Source organism: Schistocerca piceifrons, chromosome 2 (genome assembly GCF_021461385.2).
Source record: "Schistocerca piceifrons isolate TAMUIC-IGC-003096 chromosome 2, iqSchPice1.1, whole genome shotgun sequence".
Classification (NCBI taxonomy): Eukaryota; Metazoa; Arthropoda; class Insecta; order Orthoptera; family Acrididae; genus Schistocerca; species Schistocerca piceifrons.
In genome coordinates, this window is record NC_060139.1 from 308319502 (window position 1) to 308336880 (window position 17379).

The 17379-nt window shown below is 36.2% G+C and overlaps 1 protein-coding gene across 2 annotated transcripts in view; it reads left to right on the forward strand.

The window, feature by feature from the left end:
• Positions 1-17379, forward strand: part of LOC124777176 (tuberin) — a 299285-nt gene that overhangs the window by 207511 nt on the left and 74395 nt on the right. Inside the window, exons 21-24 of one of the 2 annotated variants that reach the window (XM_047252485.1) lie at positions 2337-2521; positions 9251-9410; positions 12716-12890; positions 13051-13255. In XM_047252485.1, the coding sequence (XP_047108441.1) occupies positions 2337-2521; positions 9251-9410; positions 12716-12890; positions 13051-13255 (725 nt within the window). The remainder of the gene's footprint in view (positions 1-2336; positions 2522-9250; positions 9411-12715; positions 12891-13050; positions 13256-17379) is intronic. The other variant, XM_047252487.1, reaches the window with a different exon arrangement.

The window sequence follows — 17379 nt, forward strand, 5'->3', positions numbered from 1 at the left end:
TCACATTTATTTGCATTGAGAGTCATTTGCCCACTTCTGCAACAAGTGTTAAGTCTGCAGGTCTTCTTGCATTTTGGTACCGTTTTGTAATGTTGAAATTTCTCTGTATACAACAGTGTAATCCATGAAAAGCCTCAGGGGAACTTCCAATGTTATCCACTGAGCTATTTACATATTTTGTGGGAAGCAATGGTTCTATAACACTCCCAAGAGGCACACCCAAAGTTACTTTTATGTCTGAAGGTTTTCCTTCATTGAGAATGGCCACTGTTTGCTAGAAACTCTTCAATCCAATCACACAACTGGTTTGATATTTGTTAGACAACAGTGTGGTACACTATCATACGCATACTGGAGCTCAAGGAACGCAACATCAACCTGAACTCCAGTATCTATTGCTTTCCTAATCTTGTAGATGAACAGAGTACACTGTTTTTCACATGATCATTGTTTTCGGAACCCAGGTAGATTCCTGTAGAGGAGATTTGTGTGTGTGTGTGTGTGGGTGTGGGGGTGTGTGTGTGTGGGTGGGCAGGTGGGTGGGTGGGCAGTTGGGTGGGTGCGCATGCGCATATGTGTGTCTATCATTGACAACGACTATTGGCCGAATGATTTAAGTGTGAAAATCTTTTTGTTGTGCCTATCTGTGACTCAGCATCTCCACTATATGGTGATTTACATTCCATCCTGAATTTTCCATTTTTGATATATGTCACATTTATTTGCATTGAGAGTCATTTGCCCACTTCTGCAACAAGTGTTAAGTCTGCAGGTCTTCTTGCATTTTGGTACCGTTTTGTAATGTTGAAATTTCTCTGTATACAACAGTGTAATCCATGAAAAGCCTCAGGGGAACTTCCAATGTTATCCACTGAGCTATTTACATATTTTGTGGGAAGCAATGGTTCTATAACACTCCCAAGAGGCACACCCAAAGTTACTTTTATGTCTGAAGGTTTTCCTTCATTGAGAATGGCCACTGTTTGCTAGAAACTCTTCAATCCAATCACACAACTGGTTTGATATTTGTTAGACAACAGTGTGGTACACTATCATACGCATACTGGAGCTCAAGGAACGCAACATCAACCTGAACTCCAGTATCTATTGCTTTCCTAATCTTGTAGATGAACAGAGTACACTGTTTTTCACATGATCATTGTTTTCGGAACCCAGGTAGATTCCTGTAGAGGAGATTTGCAAACTTCAGAAATGTCATAATATTCAAACATAAAACATATTCCTAAATTCTGTGACACACAGATATCAGAGCTATAAGTCTATAATTTTTTTGTGTTTGACGATTCTTCTTGAAAACGAGAGTGACCTCCACTTTCTTCCAGTCATTATGCACGCTTCACTCCTCCAGTATCCCTATGGTACACTGCTGAGATTAGCATGTTCTTTCCCATACTCTGTATAGAATTGTACTGTTATCTCGCCATGTATTGTGGCCCTCCCAGGTTGGCAATTTTAGTTCCTTTTTTATCACGTGGTCACTTATTTCGATATGTCATTTCCACATTTGTTTGTTGATTTAAGAGAGAAACCACAGTACAGTCTTCCTCTGTTTTGGAAAAGGCATGTAGCATTTGGCTTTCTCTCTCATATCCTCCATTTCAGTGCCATTATGATCACAAACTCTGTGAACAGTTGGCTCCATTAACATTAAAATTATCAAGAATTTTCTGTTGATTCAGAGATAGAATTTTGCTTTCAAATTTCTTGAACACTTCATGCATAACTCTCGTTACACTAATTTTGATTTCATTTAGTTTTCTTGAATACCTACTGATGATGAACCAAATAAATGTTGTTGTGAATTAGTAATTGAAAAACCTTTGTGCATGGAGCACGCAGGCATGTGTTTAAATTTTTTATGTGTGTATTGGGAAAGTACACTCTTTGTATTAATTCTTAATTAATAAATATAATGATAGTTCCTGTATGTGTGAAGGTGTCCGGCATTATGTTAAATATCTATATCATCTCATTCAGCTTGAACACTCAGTCTTGTTTCATTGACACAAAAGTCTAAAAAGTTCTAATCGTATATTTCAGTGTTAGACATGGACATTGGAACTTCAGTCATCTGTATCGCCACACTCTGTGAAGCTGTACATTTCTGTAAACTTCTAAATTTAAAAAAAAAAAAAAATTGAAACTATTAATTCAATTGTTTCTTGAAACTTTAATCAGTGCCCATGAAGTACCCTTTACTTGCTTGTGTGATTTTATTGCCTCTAAAATGTACTATTACTCTATTACTACCTATGAACAAAAAATTATAAATTTAATGTTGACTTTAAAGAGAGGAAAAAATTTTCCCACTCCAGGTGATATGTCTTGGGTGATGCGTACGCAGAATCATCCTCAACTGCAAAGCTCTCCGCAGGATTTTCCCCTCTCAGACATCACAACTCTATTCCTTCCGTCTCTGGCTGCCCGTAACAAGGAACAACATGAGGTGGAGCCACAATCATCAAACAGACGCATCAGCTGTGGCAGTCTTCCTGTTGAGGTACTGCGTTTACCTGACTATTTTTCAGTATCTATAATTTTTATTGTGCATTTATTTTGCTGTGGATGCAGAATAGAACTGTGTGCAGAATACATGTATCTATATGCCTGCATACAAAATTTTCATCTTTCTTGATGAGATAAACTAATGTGCCAGACCTCTACTCAAGCCAAATCATAGTCTTTTACAGGTTCCATGATTTATTCTGCCCATGACAAGCAGAGCTTCCAAATCGGGTCATGATGTGGTACGTAGTTTCAATGAAGAGGAAGATACTCTGTTGTGCACATTTCACTGCATAGTAAAATCTTCATTTTGGGCAAGTTTTGTGTTCATGTTTACTGTGCAGAATAAATTAATCGGGATGCAATTAAATATATGAACCAAATAATGTAATAATATTCATTAAGAGACTTTTTAATTAATAAAATAAAAAAAACTGATAAACGAAAGTAGGACTTGTGCTCTGAGAGTTCTGTACAAACTTAATTATGTATTTGAATGATAATGATAACATTGTGTAGCTTAGTGGCCCTGGTGCAAGTCTGTCTTCAACACTTTGGCAATTTGCGCGTCCCTAATGTACCCCATTTATCCAACCCAATAAAGGGGACCTACAGTTTAAAATGGACTCTGGATCACATGTTGTTTCTGGCAACTCTTCAAATCACTGAGAAGTTAAGACCAGGTTAAATCGAAGACTGAAAAGTCCGTGGCCTGACCAAGATTCCATCCTGAAACCTTTCGGTTTCTAGACACACACATTACTGCCAGACCGCCAAGCCCGTCATGTGTATAGATAACTCATATATTGGTTTTAATGGCGAGTTTGTATCAAAATGTGACAAAATCTTTACAGGTCTTGAGTACATTATTTTACAAGCTTAACTTTTTTAAACCTCTGAGGGTCCATAGACAAATTAAAAAAAAAAACATCATGTGCTATACAATCCAGATTTACACTGTGATTTTCATCTGTGTTCTAAAATAGAGACAGGTCTTCATTGATGTCAGTAAAGTTGCAGTGAAGAAAGAATGATAATTGTGAAGGCTTGATTGCAGAAGCAGAAGGTAGCACTCTTTCATATGGTTCAAGAACCATGCTTACCATTGACAAAAGTGTATCATGTTATCTGATAACTATGTTGAAAAAATGAGAAGACATCATTGAAGAGAAAATTCTGAAGATATTTTCTGTATTTAAGTTACTCACATATTGCCATTCAATCACTATGCTGTCCATGAAGGCATAACTTACCATTCAGCCTTCATGTTTATAGACTACCTCTGTCTTTGAAATATGATGACACAGTTAAAAAAGGAGCTTATTACTCCAGCATTAAGCTGTTTAATGCTCTCCCACCACACATCAAATGCCTTCACAAAAGATTGCCAGCATTCAAACAAACTCTCAAGGAGTACCTGACAGAGAAATCTTTTTATACAGTTGACGGATATGTGAAAAAAAGTATATAATCATTGAATTTGTAAGTGTTGTAAAGTTAGTATAATTAATTTTGAGTACTGTCATAGGCATATGACAATTATTTATTGGTATTCCTGTGTATCCTTTGGAATATTTACCGTATTTACTCGAATCTAAGCCGCAGTTTTTTTCCAGTTTTTGTAATCCAAAAAACCGCCTGCGGCTTAGAATCGAGTGCAAAGCAAGCGGAAGTTCTTAAAAATGTCGGTGGGTGCCGCCATAACTTAGTTCTGCCGTTGAATATATGTAGCGCTACAAAGGCATGCTTTGTAGGCACAAAGATAAATACTGGCGCCAAAACCTCTTCGTCAGTAAATAAATTTTTTTTTTTAAAAAAAAGGTGGAAGACAAGCTTTTTTTCTCCGCGCCAAGTTTTGACCACTGCATTTTCATACATTATCCAACGAAGTAAATACAAATTCCGTATTGTTCATCTTCGAATGTAGCAGCATTTCAATGTACTACGAAAACCCGACTGGCAAGAATGTTTGTCAATATGCCCAACTCTACATTCTGAATTTTTTCCTATCTGTGAGAAGAGATGGTTGCTAATAGGAACTTTTATAAATTGTGAATCACATGCAGTATTCTCGTCACCATAAGAATAATACGAATATAAACATTTTGCCATATATTGTTTTGTGTTTGCTGCTATTTCATTTAAATCCTGTCTGCATAATAAACCACAAAACTAGAGTGAGACAACAGCAAACGCGGAAGAATATACATATCATGTCATGTTTATATTCGTATTATTCTTATGCTAAACAGTGATACAGTCAGAAATGAAGCGAGGCAATTGACTAGATTTTTAAATCTAAGATGACTCTAATTTCTGTGCAGAATGTAATGTACTAAAGAGGCGCCTGCAAAGATTTTCAAACGGAGAAAAATTTTCGCTAAACTCTCGTTCAGAACATCTTCTATCATACGCAGTCTATTATTTGGTTCTTGTTGATCATTATCAAAAAAAGCAGCAGTGTAAGTAACAAGAAGTAGCAGTCTCTTGCCATTGTTTCGCTAATGAGACGATTCCTCTCTCTCTCTCTCTCTTTTGTTTTTAATTTGTAAGCGGCGGTAGCGTGCACAAAAGCAAGCCATGCCGCGATCGGCGACAGGCTGTAAACACGCAGTATCAGAGTACGACAAACAATGCATGACACAGTACAGTAATGCATTTTCTACGTAGAGTGACATAAACACCTATAACAAAGAAAACTGCGCTTTTCAGATCAAAGAAAAATAAGCAATCAATTCAAACCAGATGAAGCACGTGAAAAAGGAAGGGTACCCGTATAAATACGGACGGAGCGCCTGACGCATAGCAATGGCTACCTGGTAAAGCTTAACTGCTAAGCTTACGACTCGAACCAAACTACTGTAGCTGTATCTTCATTCATTCGACCTAAATTGTCTCATATTACAGTGGACCAACTTCGTTTCGATTTGGAGATGCGGCCTAAAACTTTTCTCTCCCCTTGAATTTTGAGTCTCAAATTTCAGGTGCGGCGGCTTAGATTCGGGAAATTTTTTTTCCTTGATTTCGAGTCTCATTTTTCAGGTGCGGCTTAGATTCGAGTGCGGCTTAGACTCGAGTAAATACGGTAGTTTAACTTGACTCTTGTATATATATTACACATCCTTAACATGTGAAACAAAAATGTTCTGTTAACTGAATGTGCTGCTGTTTAGCTGATATCTTATGTACATCGTAGCTTTTATTGTGTTTATGTAAGATATATTTCAACTGTGGACAGTCTGACACATTCCATATCATAAATATATTATTCATCCTTAACATGTGAAACACAATTTTCTGTTAATTGATTGTGCTGTTGTTTAGTTTATTTTTAATTGCATTGTGTCTTTTTATTGTATTTATACAAGTTATATTTGAAATATGTAGAATCTGACACCTTCCATATCCTTGCGATTCACTCACTACCAGGATCTATGGAACATGAAATGAAATAAATAAATAAATAAAGTTATCAGCTTTGATGTTTCAAAGAGCCTGTGATACAGCAGTTGATAAATTGGCATCATGTAGGAGAGATCAGAAAAAAATACAATGAAGTGACGATAAATGTAAGAACTTTTGAGTGTTTGTAGAGGGAATACTGCTGTGATTGTAGGGGATGATCAGTTTGTGATTGCCCTTTGAAGAACTGTCAGAGAGACTACCTGTATGGGACATGCAACCACTTTTACTGGATAGAAGGTTATCAAAATAACAGTAAGGATTAATGGACATAGTGTGTACATTGTGAAGCATATTCTATAATCATAATAGATGAGACTTACAGAGCCTGCTTTACCACAGAGATGATGTAAATTTTTCATCTTTTTTAATTATTATTATTGTTATTATTATGATGGGAATGCTGATCATAATGAACCCAGTCTGATCATACCCAAATGTCCTTGTCATTCATTGCTGCATCTGTTTTTGCGCCCTGTGCTGTGTAGCACTGGTTACATTGTGTATCCTCAATCAAATTTCAGCTAAGATTTCACCTTCTACCAAGAGGGCAAACATCTTGCCAGTTTGATACTATTGTAATGTATTTCTTTTTACTCCCATCTCCTTTTCTTTCTCTGTCCATATTATGTTTTCATATGTGCATCCCTCCTGCCCCACTGACCTCCACCCTGTCACCATTCACATTGGCCAATGCCTTATTTGTTGATCTTTTATTTTTTTCCCAGTACTGTTTCAATTGTTCACTAGATTTCTCCCTACTGCCATTGAACTATTTAAAACCAGTTTTTTTAATCCTCCCACATTCAATACTTGTTCCTTAAACAGTTTTGTCAGTTGTTTCATCAGCTTTTATATTATTTTTTTCTGAATCATTTTTGTACTTCATGGGTCCAGCTTGTTGTTGGTCTCTTAGCCCACAAATATTTGAATATCTTTTTGGTTAATCTAATGTCTTGCATTTTCAAGTAAATATTCAAAAAATACCAGTCGTCTTTTTCTCATTACTTTTGATATGTTTTGTATGTTTTAATAAATTTCCCCATTACTATGTAATTTACAACCCTCTATAGTTTTTCATGGACGTAGTACTTTCCAAATGATTTGCCTTTCTAGTATTTCTAATTTATCTAAATTATAGTTTAATGCTAGACACTCACTTGCATATAGATGTTCTGGCTGTATAGTAATGCCTTATGTTTGGAGTTTTAGACATCTAAAAAAGTCTTTGGTTATACTATATGACTTTCCCATTTTTACTTTATTTATTTATTTTTTCCAGTGTGGCCAAGATCCATTTTCATAAATTTCAGTTCCTTTTTAATGTGTGCATTTCTTCCTCATCCTTTTCAGCCATCTCCCCCCCCCCCTCCCCCACACCACCCTCCTGTAAAAACTCTTAAGCCAGTTCTATTAACTATATGCCTTCTAAATGATTAATTTGTGTTACAGCAGGTATCACACTTTCAGAAAGCAAAGCAGTCATCTCCAAATGCAAGAATGTTTATTCCAATATTTTTGTTTCCTCTTCCCAACCTGATTGGAGAAATCTTATATTCGTTCAGTGATACTATGTTCTGTAGGTGTCTCATAATTAGATTTGCCAATTTAGACTTTACGCCAAATTGTCAGACATTTTATCTAGAGTTTGTGTGCCAATGGAATCAAAGGCCCTTTTGAATAAACAAGCATTACTACAAAATCTTTCGAATTCAATAATCTGTGGTGAATGATGGTCTTCAGATGAAATATGTATCTAAAACATCTGCCCTTCCTAAAACCACCTTGATATTCTGCTAAATGACTGTCCAGTGTTGTTTCTACTCTATTAAGTAAAAGCTTGGAAACTATTTTAGATATAACTGGTAGCAAAGAAATTCCTCTATAGTTAGTGTCTTCTTTTTTGCCCTTCTTATGTAGTGGATGTATCAAGGCAGCCTTCCATTCTCCTGCAATTATTATGATAAACAAGAAAGCTAAAAGGGACAAAGTTACAGTAGACAATAAAATAAGCTTGTTTAACTAATAGATGCATAATTAGAAAATAGCCATATTATCAGTAAAATTTTATGGGGGAACAGTTTAATGTGCATGGAATGCCCTCAAGTTCACAAAAAAGTTTCTAGAAAGTGAAATTTTCTGATTTGAATAATTAAACTACTTAGTCACCTTGTGTCAACTGATGTGTGGCACATACACACATACATAACAGAACACAGTATGTGTTCTGGCTCTTCTCCTGGCAGAAAACTCACTCACTCACTCTCTCCCTGACTGTCTGTCTGACTGACTGACTGCCTGCTGCCTCCCTCACGCTCTCTTTCCCTTCTTCCATCAATCTGCCCCCTGTCTCTCCACCTTCTACCTCCCCACCCCACTTACCTTCCTCCTGTTCTTCCTTTGTCTCCATTTCTTATATGCTCTACTCACTCAGAACTCATTTCATCTTATTGTTTAGTCACTATGTCATCTGTCTCACACTATCCCACTCCCCCTCCTTATCTCATGCCTCCTTTCCTGTACCCTCCCAACCCACATCAGCAGGCAACTGCTCTCTAATAATCAGTGTCACCATGGTAGTATACATTTGGGTGTCTGTGTGGTTGGATTGTGAAAGTCAGCCGGAAGATGTCACAGTTTAAAAGCTACGTAATACTTTGTTCTGTTACATGTGTGTAAGAGCCACACATTAGTCTACTAAAGTTTAATGGTTGTCTTTATTTTATGTATTGTTCCATCCAGGAATTTCCATTATTATTAACAAACATAACCGATTGTTTAAGAGAGAGTACACATTTTCAGAAACAGAAAAATCTGGGCTAGAAACCTGTTACTGGATTTTGAAAAGAAGTAAATTTTAACACCCAAACATTCTGGAACATAAAAGTTCTGATACGAATAAATTCTGAAAAATTATGTTCCTGGAAAAAGTAAACCATTTGTTGAAACATGGGGAATAGTGGTTTTTGAATGAGCTCTTTTATCCTTGGAATAAAAAATTCTTTAACATTAACAAATTTTGAAATGGACTGTGTAAATGTACTATTGTCATTGCCAAACATTAAATTATGCAGCGAGTACTAAAGTTTAATGAAATAATGCCTGAACAAGAATTTAGTAAAATCATGCCACTGTCGTATATGTACTACTAATAAAAAGATATAAGAAAATGAAAAAAAAATTGGCACAATGTGAAGTTTGTACTAAATATTAATGTCGAGTTTTGTATTGACAGTGGTATTTTCTTTGTTCGTTTTCACAGAACACTTCGGATGCAGGATTTGAGCTGGCGAGCGATAATGTACCAAAATCAACTGAGCCAATCAACATCCCATGCTCACCATACAAAGTCTGTCCTTCCAGGCGTGAAAGTACTGAAAGTCTAGACTTACCAGCAGGTGAAAGCTTTTTGGAACCTGAAGGTACAGTAATTTCATGAGCACACATTTCAACAGCACCTACAATCAATTCTGTTTTATAAACTGACTAAGACTGATAAAAAAAAAACCTGTAGTTTATTAGACCAACACAGGCATATTGCAGACAAATGCATGAAAAAAGTGGACATTTGTGTTGGCTTTTTTCCTCCAAGGAGAGGAGATAGTAGGTAGAAAGAAAAATATAAAATCAGATAACAGAAGGGAGAAAGTAATTCAGAACCAATAGTTAAATAGTGATTTTTTTTCCAATAATGAGAAGAGATTCCAAACAATGTGTAGTGAAAGGCAATGTCATGCACCTTTTAAACTACTTTGATACAATTAATCTTATCCATAGAATTTTAGAATAGGAAAAATAGTGTTTTTTAGGCAGTTCTGTTCCAGAAACGATTTTAGAATAGGAAAAATAGTGTTTTTTAGGCAGTTCTGTTCCATAAAGGAAAGAATTATTAGAATATTGTATATGAGTTCTGAACTGAGCGCTTCAATTTTACTGTTTTATTAGTTCTATTATTTTAGGAGATTCAGTTCTGTAGCAGAATTGCTTTAATTGGTATTTGTAGGACAATAATGACTATGACACTGAGATTGAGTTGAACAGTCTAAACCTGTTGAGAGAGAGAGAGAGAGAGAGAGAGAGAGAGAGAAGTGAGGTGGGGGAGATTTGCAAATTGTTGAGGGTCGGCATAAGTGTTAAACATGTTGGTGACTATTTGGACAGTTTGGCTTAAGTTTAGATAAGTTTGTGATAATAGTGTGTGTCTGTTATTGCTGAATTTTATCATTCTGTATGAGATAGGAGAAGACATTTGCAAAGATTTTATCAATGACAGAAACTTTCATGCTTGGTTCTGCTGCTGAAACAGGTGGACTAAGAGATGAGTAGAATAGAAGCTTTCGAAATGTGGTGCTACAGAAGAATGCTGAAGATTAGATGGAAAGATCACATAACTAATGAGGAGGTATTGAATAGGATTGAGGAGAAGAGCAGCTTGTGGCACAACTTGACTAGAAGAAGGGATCGGTTGGTAGGACATGTTCTGAGGCATCAAGGGATCACCAATTTAGTATTGGAGGGCAACGTGGAGGGTCAAAATCATAGAGGGAGACCAGGAGATGAATACACTAAGCAGATCCAGAAGGATGTAGGCTGCAGTACGTACTGGGAGATGAAGAAGCTTGCACAGGATAGAGTAGCATGGAGAGCTGCATCAAACCATTCTCAGGACTGAAGACAACAACAACAAGAGATGAGTAGAACCCACAACTGTTCTCTCTGCCCAAATAAATGTCATACACCATTTTCCCTTTGCGTTTTTGTTTATTCAATGTTGCATGAAACTTAATATTGTCAAATTCTATTGAAAACTCCTCCTATGAAAGAAAGAAAAATTAAACTTTTCATGTTCACTGGAGAAAATTTTTCTACATAAAATAATTATGTCTCCTCTGTACAACAATGCAAGTCTGTTTCTTGTTGGTTGGCAGTCTTGGCATTCTCAACAATCAGTTTTTCAGATAAAGTGATTGTTGTTGATATTCAGCAACTATCTATCTTGTATACTTCCAGTGGGTTAGTTCATTTTCCTGCTGTTTATATGGAGACTCGGGAACGTCTAAAAGAACGTACGATTTATCTTTAGGAAATGTTCTGAATGAAATGTTATGTAAGATTCTATTTACAGGAGTGAAAGTGAAGATGAGGATGGTTTTATGGAGTAAGATTCAGATGGGGAAAGTGATGTGGATGTTAGTGATGTTGAAGATGATGTAGCTTTAGGTAGTGATCATTAGGATGTGACTGTCACCAAGTCTGGAAGAAGGTATGTAATCACACAAACCCACAATACCTAGGAGGTCTCTTGCAAATATAATAGTGGAGCGACCAGGTATAATTCCAGCCGGTATTTGCTATTCTCCTGGAGAAGCGTTGATGTTATTTTGTACACCTGATATCATGGATGTTACAGTAAAACATTCAAATGAAGTGGCAGTTAGTCTAAATGTTACTTCTACTAATGAGAAAGAATTGTATGTCTTTAGAGTAATACTATAATGATGAAAACAATCTGTTATTGATGAAATTATTTAATTGAATATAATAGAGGGAAACATTCCATGTGGGAAAAATATATCTAAAAACAAAGATGATGTGACTTACCAAACGAAAGTGCTGGCATGTTGATTGACACACAAACAAACACAAACATACACACAAAATTCAAGCTTTCACAACTAACGGTTGCTTCATCAGGAAAGAGGGAAAGACGAAAGGATATGGGTTTTAAGGGAGAGGGTAAGGAGTCATTCCAATCCCGGGAGTGGAAAGACTTACCTTAGGGGGAAAAAAAGGACAGGTACGTACACACACACACACACACACACACACACACACACACACACACACACACACACACACACACATCCATCTGCACATACACAGACACAAGCAGACATTTGTAAAGGCAAAGAGCTTTTGCCTCTACAAATGTCTGCTTGTGTCTGTGTATGTGCGGATGGATATGTGTGTGTGTGCGAGTGTACACTAAACATCAATGAACGAACAGACAGATCGTAACTTTGCAAAAATAAAAAAAGTAAACTTTTCTCTTGAGGGAAGACTTGAACAAGGACCTCTCGTTCCGCAGCTGCTCACGCTAACCACGGGACCACGGCGCTCCTGAGCTCGTGCTATCCTTGATGTTGCCTATGTTGCGCATGGACTACTCAGTTTGTATATTTTGCTTATTTTTTTCATAGTTCCACACAACTTCTTCCTGTTTTCTCGATTGATCTGTGTTCAGTTTTCAAGGCCTATCCACTGTGCCAACTTATAACTAAATCTGAGGGGGGTGCGATGGGGAGGTTCCCTCGTCAGTGTAATGAAATACGTATAATTACAGTAGATGTCCGATATAGTTTGACTATCCAGTTGGTGATTTGTGTAAATCCTGCCATGGGGAAAGCAGACGCCAGACTTGCATTTATTGTAGAAATACTAGGGACCAGTAGTTCATGGAAAAAAGAGGCTGCATACAAAAACCTTGCTTGACAAATTCTTGAGCATCATTTGTTGGCCTATGTCCTATACCATATTGGATTAATGGAAGAAACACGAAAGATTCAAAGAAGAGTTGCATGATTCCTCATGGTTTTATTTAGTCACTGTGGTAAGTCATGGAAGTGCTCAGTTAATTGCTATCTTGTTTCCTCTTCTTAAGTGTTACTAGAAGTTGTTCTTTTGACCTTGTATTTTCAATTTTGTAACTAAAACTACTGTCTTCTAGAAGCAAGTAAGGCAAGAAATCCTGTTCGCCGCTCAAATTCGAGCCCAGAAATGAGTGCTAACTGGAAGATTCCATTTTTAAAAGAAAATAGACAGGAGCATGACAATGCTCAGGACATGGAAATGAAATCTGAAAACCCAAAAAATGTGAAACAGACTTTCAACAAAGATGCTAGGTGAGTTTGCATATCTGCTTATGAGGAAAATGTGAATGGTAGCAGTTTGGTTGTGATTTTGTCTTTATATCTGTTAAATGAGCTTAAATTATTGTTTCTAGAAAGAAACATTGGTCAAATAAATAACAAAATTACTTCTGAGGTACATCTATTTTTTCAGTCAGTCAGCCAAATCACACGGTTTTGATAGCCGTGTAAGCTGTGAAGCAATTCCTGAAGAAATGTTTGGACAAGGAAGCACTCCACCATTAGCAGACGGACTACACCCACTTCTTCTGCCATCTCGTTCCTATCCCGGGACAGTGCATGCTGACACTCAACATGAATCTGCATCTAAAACAGTCCCACCATCACCTACATCTCTGGTAAGTTTCCCATACCACAGACACCATATAAAATTACAAAATGATATCTGGGAATTTTAATTCAAAGGTAGTACTAAAACTAAAGCACGATTCCTTAGTGGGAAACTTTGAATATGATATCAGAAATGCTGTGGATGAGGAAAATGTAAAATCCTATAATAGTTCAGATTCAACTGTTATACTGTATATTGACTAGTAATTGATTTAAGAGCTTGTTCATCGCCTGTAATTATTAGGCCGGACAAGGTACACTGCCATTCCATGTGACCTTTGAGTTGAATTTGAGTTCTTTACCAAATTATATTATTGTTGGTATATAACAACATTGTTCCCTCCTCCAGTTACTTCATCACCAACATTACTGTAATCCATAATTTGCTCACAGAATATTTACATAATGTATGAAACAATATTTTGCGTCCAGCTGCACAATGTCGTAGAATTTCGTGCATAAGAGTGCCATAAGTTTTTGAGGTAAAAGATGTACAATGAAGATCCAATGCAGGAATGTAGGACTCGTATCGTAGTTACTGTAACATTAATTTTAACAGAAAGGCAGACTCTGTGTGTGCATTAATAATAAAAATTTTATTCAGGCCAGTAGTTATATGGAGAGGACTTTGAACTAGACTCTTCTTTAATGCAAATCCATTGTTGTAACCACTGTATGGTAGGGTTTATACTGACAACAAGAGAGAATTAGAATAAAATTATAAAATTTTCATTATTACAAAATTTCAATGTTGTCATTGTACTTCTTGGAGACATGGGGAAGACGTTGGTAGATTAGTTCAATTGAGGAGGGGATGCAAGATTGATATCAGCAGTGATAAAATTAGGGTAACAGCGTATATTTAAATTAAATCAGATTAGATTTAAAGACACTTAAAGTAATATAAGAATTTTACTGTTATTGTGCAACATAACTGTCTGTAACCAAAATAAAGAGGATATGAAATGCTTACTGGCAACAGCAGGAAAAGCTTTCCTGGAAAAGAGAGATTTTTTTAATATCACACATAAATTTAAATGTTAAGAAGTCTTTTCTGATAATTTCTCTGTGGTTGGTGTATAATATACATTTTGAATGAAATCATTGCCATTATTTGACTGTAAGTTATTATTATTCATTTATTTCGCTATTTTGATTTTGTCTGTAGAGTCATTTTAAAGTGCAAATGTGAAAAAAATGTCAGTAAATATCAGACATGTCTTAACAACATCTCATCATTGAAATATTACCAAAAAATATTATGCCACAGATCGTCCTATCTCCACGTAGGTGCATCTGCCCTTTGTACTTAGTGAATGCCGGGTACGCCCCCCCCCCCCCCCCCCCCCCCTATCCTTTCTGAGTAGGCCTCACAGTTCATTACTCTAATATGCATTTCTATGTATACCATAATTAATTATCTTCTGGTAAAGATATAAATCTATTTTAAACTTTGCATTAATTCTTTAATATATCATTCACTCCCTAGAGTCCTCCTCTACTTAACAACTTCTATATTTTCAATAGATATTATGTCTATTTATACTACTTATGTCCCACTATTCTTCAATTCATTAGAGTTTTTATTGCACTGATGTTGCTCGTGCCTTTTTATTATTGATCCATTACTCATTACTATTTTATAGTTGTTTGTTATGTATGGGCACCTCTCCTTTTGTATATTCGATATAGAACTGTCATAACTCCCCATATATGTGCACATAATTCCCTATGTGCACACCTTTTCCCCTACAGCACCTGGCAGTTCTCACATCGTGACATGCTTTGTCATATAATTTAATGTTTGTGTAGAAGTGTATATATGTGTGTATGTGGATGTGTGTTCGTGTAGTCTGATTCTTCGGCCTTTTTATCTGAAGATAAAATGTAGGTCATTAGTAGCCATGGAAATAAGGAAGGACTTCAGCAATAGAAGTTTATGAATATGGAATGAGGGAAAAGATAGAGAGGCCCTCAAGATGAGAAGTAAGAAAGGAAAACATAGATGTGTTTGCTAGGATTGAAGAAGAGAAAGAAGATAGTCCCGAAGACAGGAAACCCTTATCATACCCCTTCCCCAGGATGCCTACCTCTCAGGTACTTGAGTGAGATGTCGGAGGTGGTTTGGTGTTAAATTGTCTCCTGCAGAAAGGACTTCTCCCACCTTCCCCCTTTGAGGTTCCCAAAGGAATTCCTAGCAAGCATATGGAAAGGGCAAATAAAGAAGAATCAGGCACACTTGTTTGTGAGGGTTGTTTGAAAGGTGTGATGTGTGTTATGTGTTAATCACGATTTATCTGTTCTTGTAAATCAAGCTTTTAGCTACAATACCCACCCCTTTCAGAATTTATACGAACCTTCCCATCGGTATCACATTTCATAAAAGGTATAAAATACTCTATACAAAATATAAAATCTATACACTATGGTATCACAGTTGTTCAGCTAGTCACATCATATTATATTTTCAACTAATATAATACTCTATTCAGTTTATATCATCTAGATATCACTTTTTTGTGATTCTCCTAAGTTGTTCTCTATTTTATGGTCATATTCAGTTTTTTTCTTTTTTCTAAGCAGTAATATTATAGGTTAGTTTTAGATTTTAAAGGAATTTGGTGCAGGAAAACTATTTTGGAAGAAACACCAAAAACAACTTGGGATCCAATGGTCGTCACTCCGCCAATTAACTCAGAATGTTAACGTCCCTAGGGGATAGATGACTCCACCCGGATCCCATGGATCTGATATTAACTTTTCTTGTGCACTGGCAGACCAGTAATTTTCTTTAAATTTCTTTTGAAAGTCTTCCCAAGTGAAAAAATTGTCAATATTTACTGCACGCCATTCTGAGGCTTCTCTGAGAAGGTACGCCACAGTAAATTCGATCTTCTTAGAATCTTCCCAATTTTTTGGTAATGCTTGGTTAATCCTTCTTAAGAAATGGGTTGGATGTATATCTCCGTCTGGCTTAAATTTATGGAATTGTCTAGATAACTCTGGTGAGCTCCCAATTGTAAATCATTCACCACTTCACGAGTTAATACCATATTAGGTGAAGTTACCCTTTTTTCTACTTTGTCTTGAATAAGCTTAAATTCTCTCCACAGGTCTTCTAAACCCTTCCTGGTATCATTAAGTTTAGAAGAAGGAATAGGCGATACTTTCCCAGATGTTATTCTCTTGGTAACTTTTTGATCTATAATTTCCCCAAATTGTTCCTCCAAACAAATTGCATTTGTAATATCAGAGTTAGCTATTTTCTCTTTGAAATTCCTTTCTGTGTTGTCTGCCCATGTACTGAAACCTGTAATTTGTGACTGAATAATTGGCATTAACTCATTTTGCTTGTCTACACTCTCTTGCAAAGCATACAACCCACGTCTAACATCATTATACTTAATATTGTACTCCTTTTCAAAAGATTCTAACTTTTCAATAAGTTCGGATTCTACATTATTGCATTTGTTCTCAATGTTGAGTTCTAACCTTTTTGACAAATCCTGAAAGGTATCATTCTGTTTCTAAGATCGGTAAAGTCAAAGAGTTTGTCAACTTATTTTTTAGACCTACTTTTAAATTCTCTACTTTAGTACTTATAGTGTCAAACTCGGTCTTCAAAGCACCCATGTCTTCATGTAGATTACTAAATTCTTCTCTCTGACAGTCGACCTTGGCACTTAAAAAACCTGAATATGTTGTTTGAATATTTAGTGTTTCCCTCTGAGCATTTAAAGCTTCACTCTGGGCATTTAATTGTGAATCTGATGAGTTTAATTTAAGACTTTGAGCATTTCATTGAGAATTTACCAATCCTAGAGTCGCACTCTGAGCTTTGATTAATTTTATCAACTCAGCCCAGTCAGGCTGAGTGAAGTGTTCTATGCGTACTTCTTCTTAGACAAATACGTTGAAATCTTCTTTACTATTTTTATCGTTGAGTTTTTCATTTCTTCACAGTCTTTTGTTTCAAATTTTGCTCCATTGGATACTTAAACATATTCCAATGTCTTGGAGTAATTTCCTTGTCTTATTATGTTTGGTTGCTATGACCAAACACAGCAGTTTCTTTCCTTGTATTTGACTTAAAATTCCTGTTTTCTCAGTCCTTTCACACAGGTGGACATGT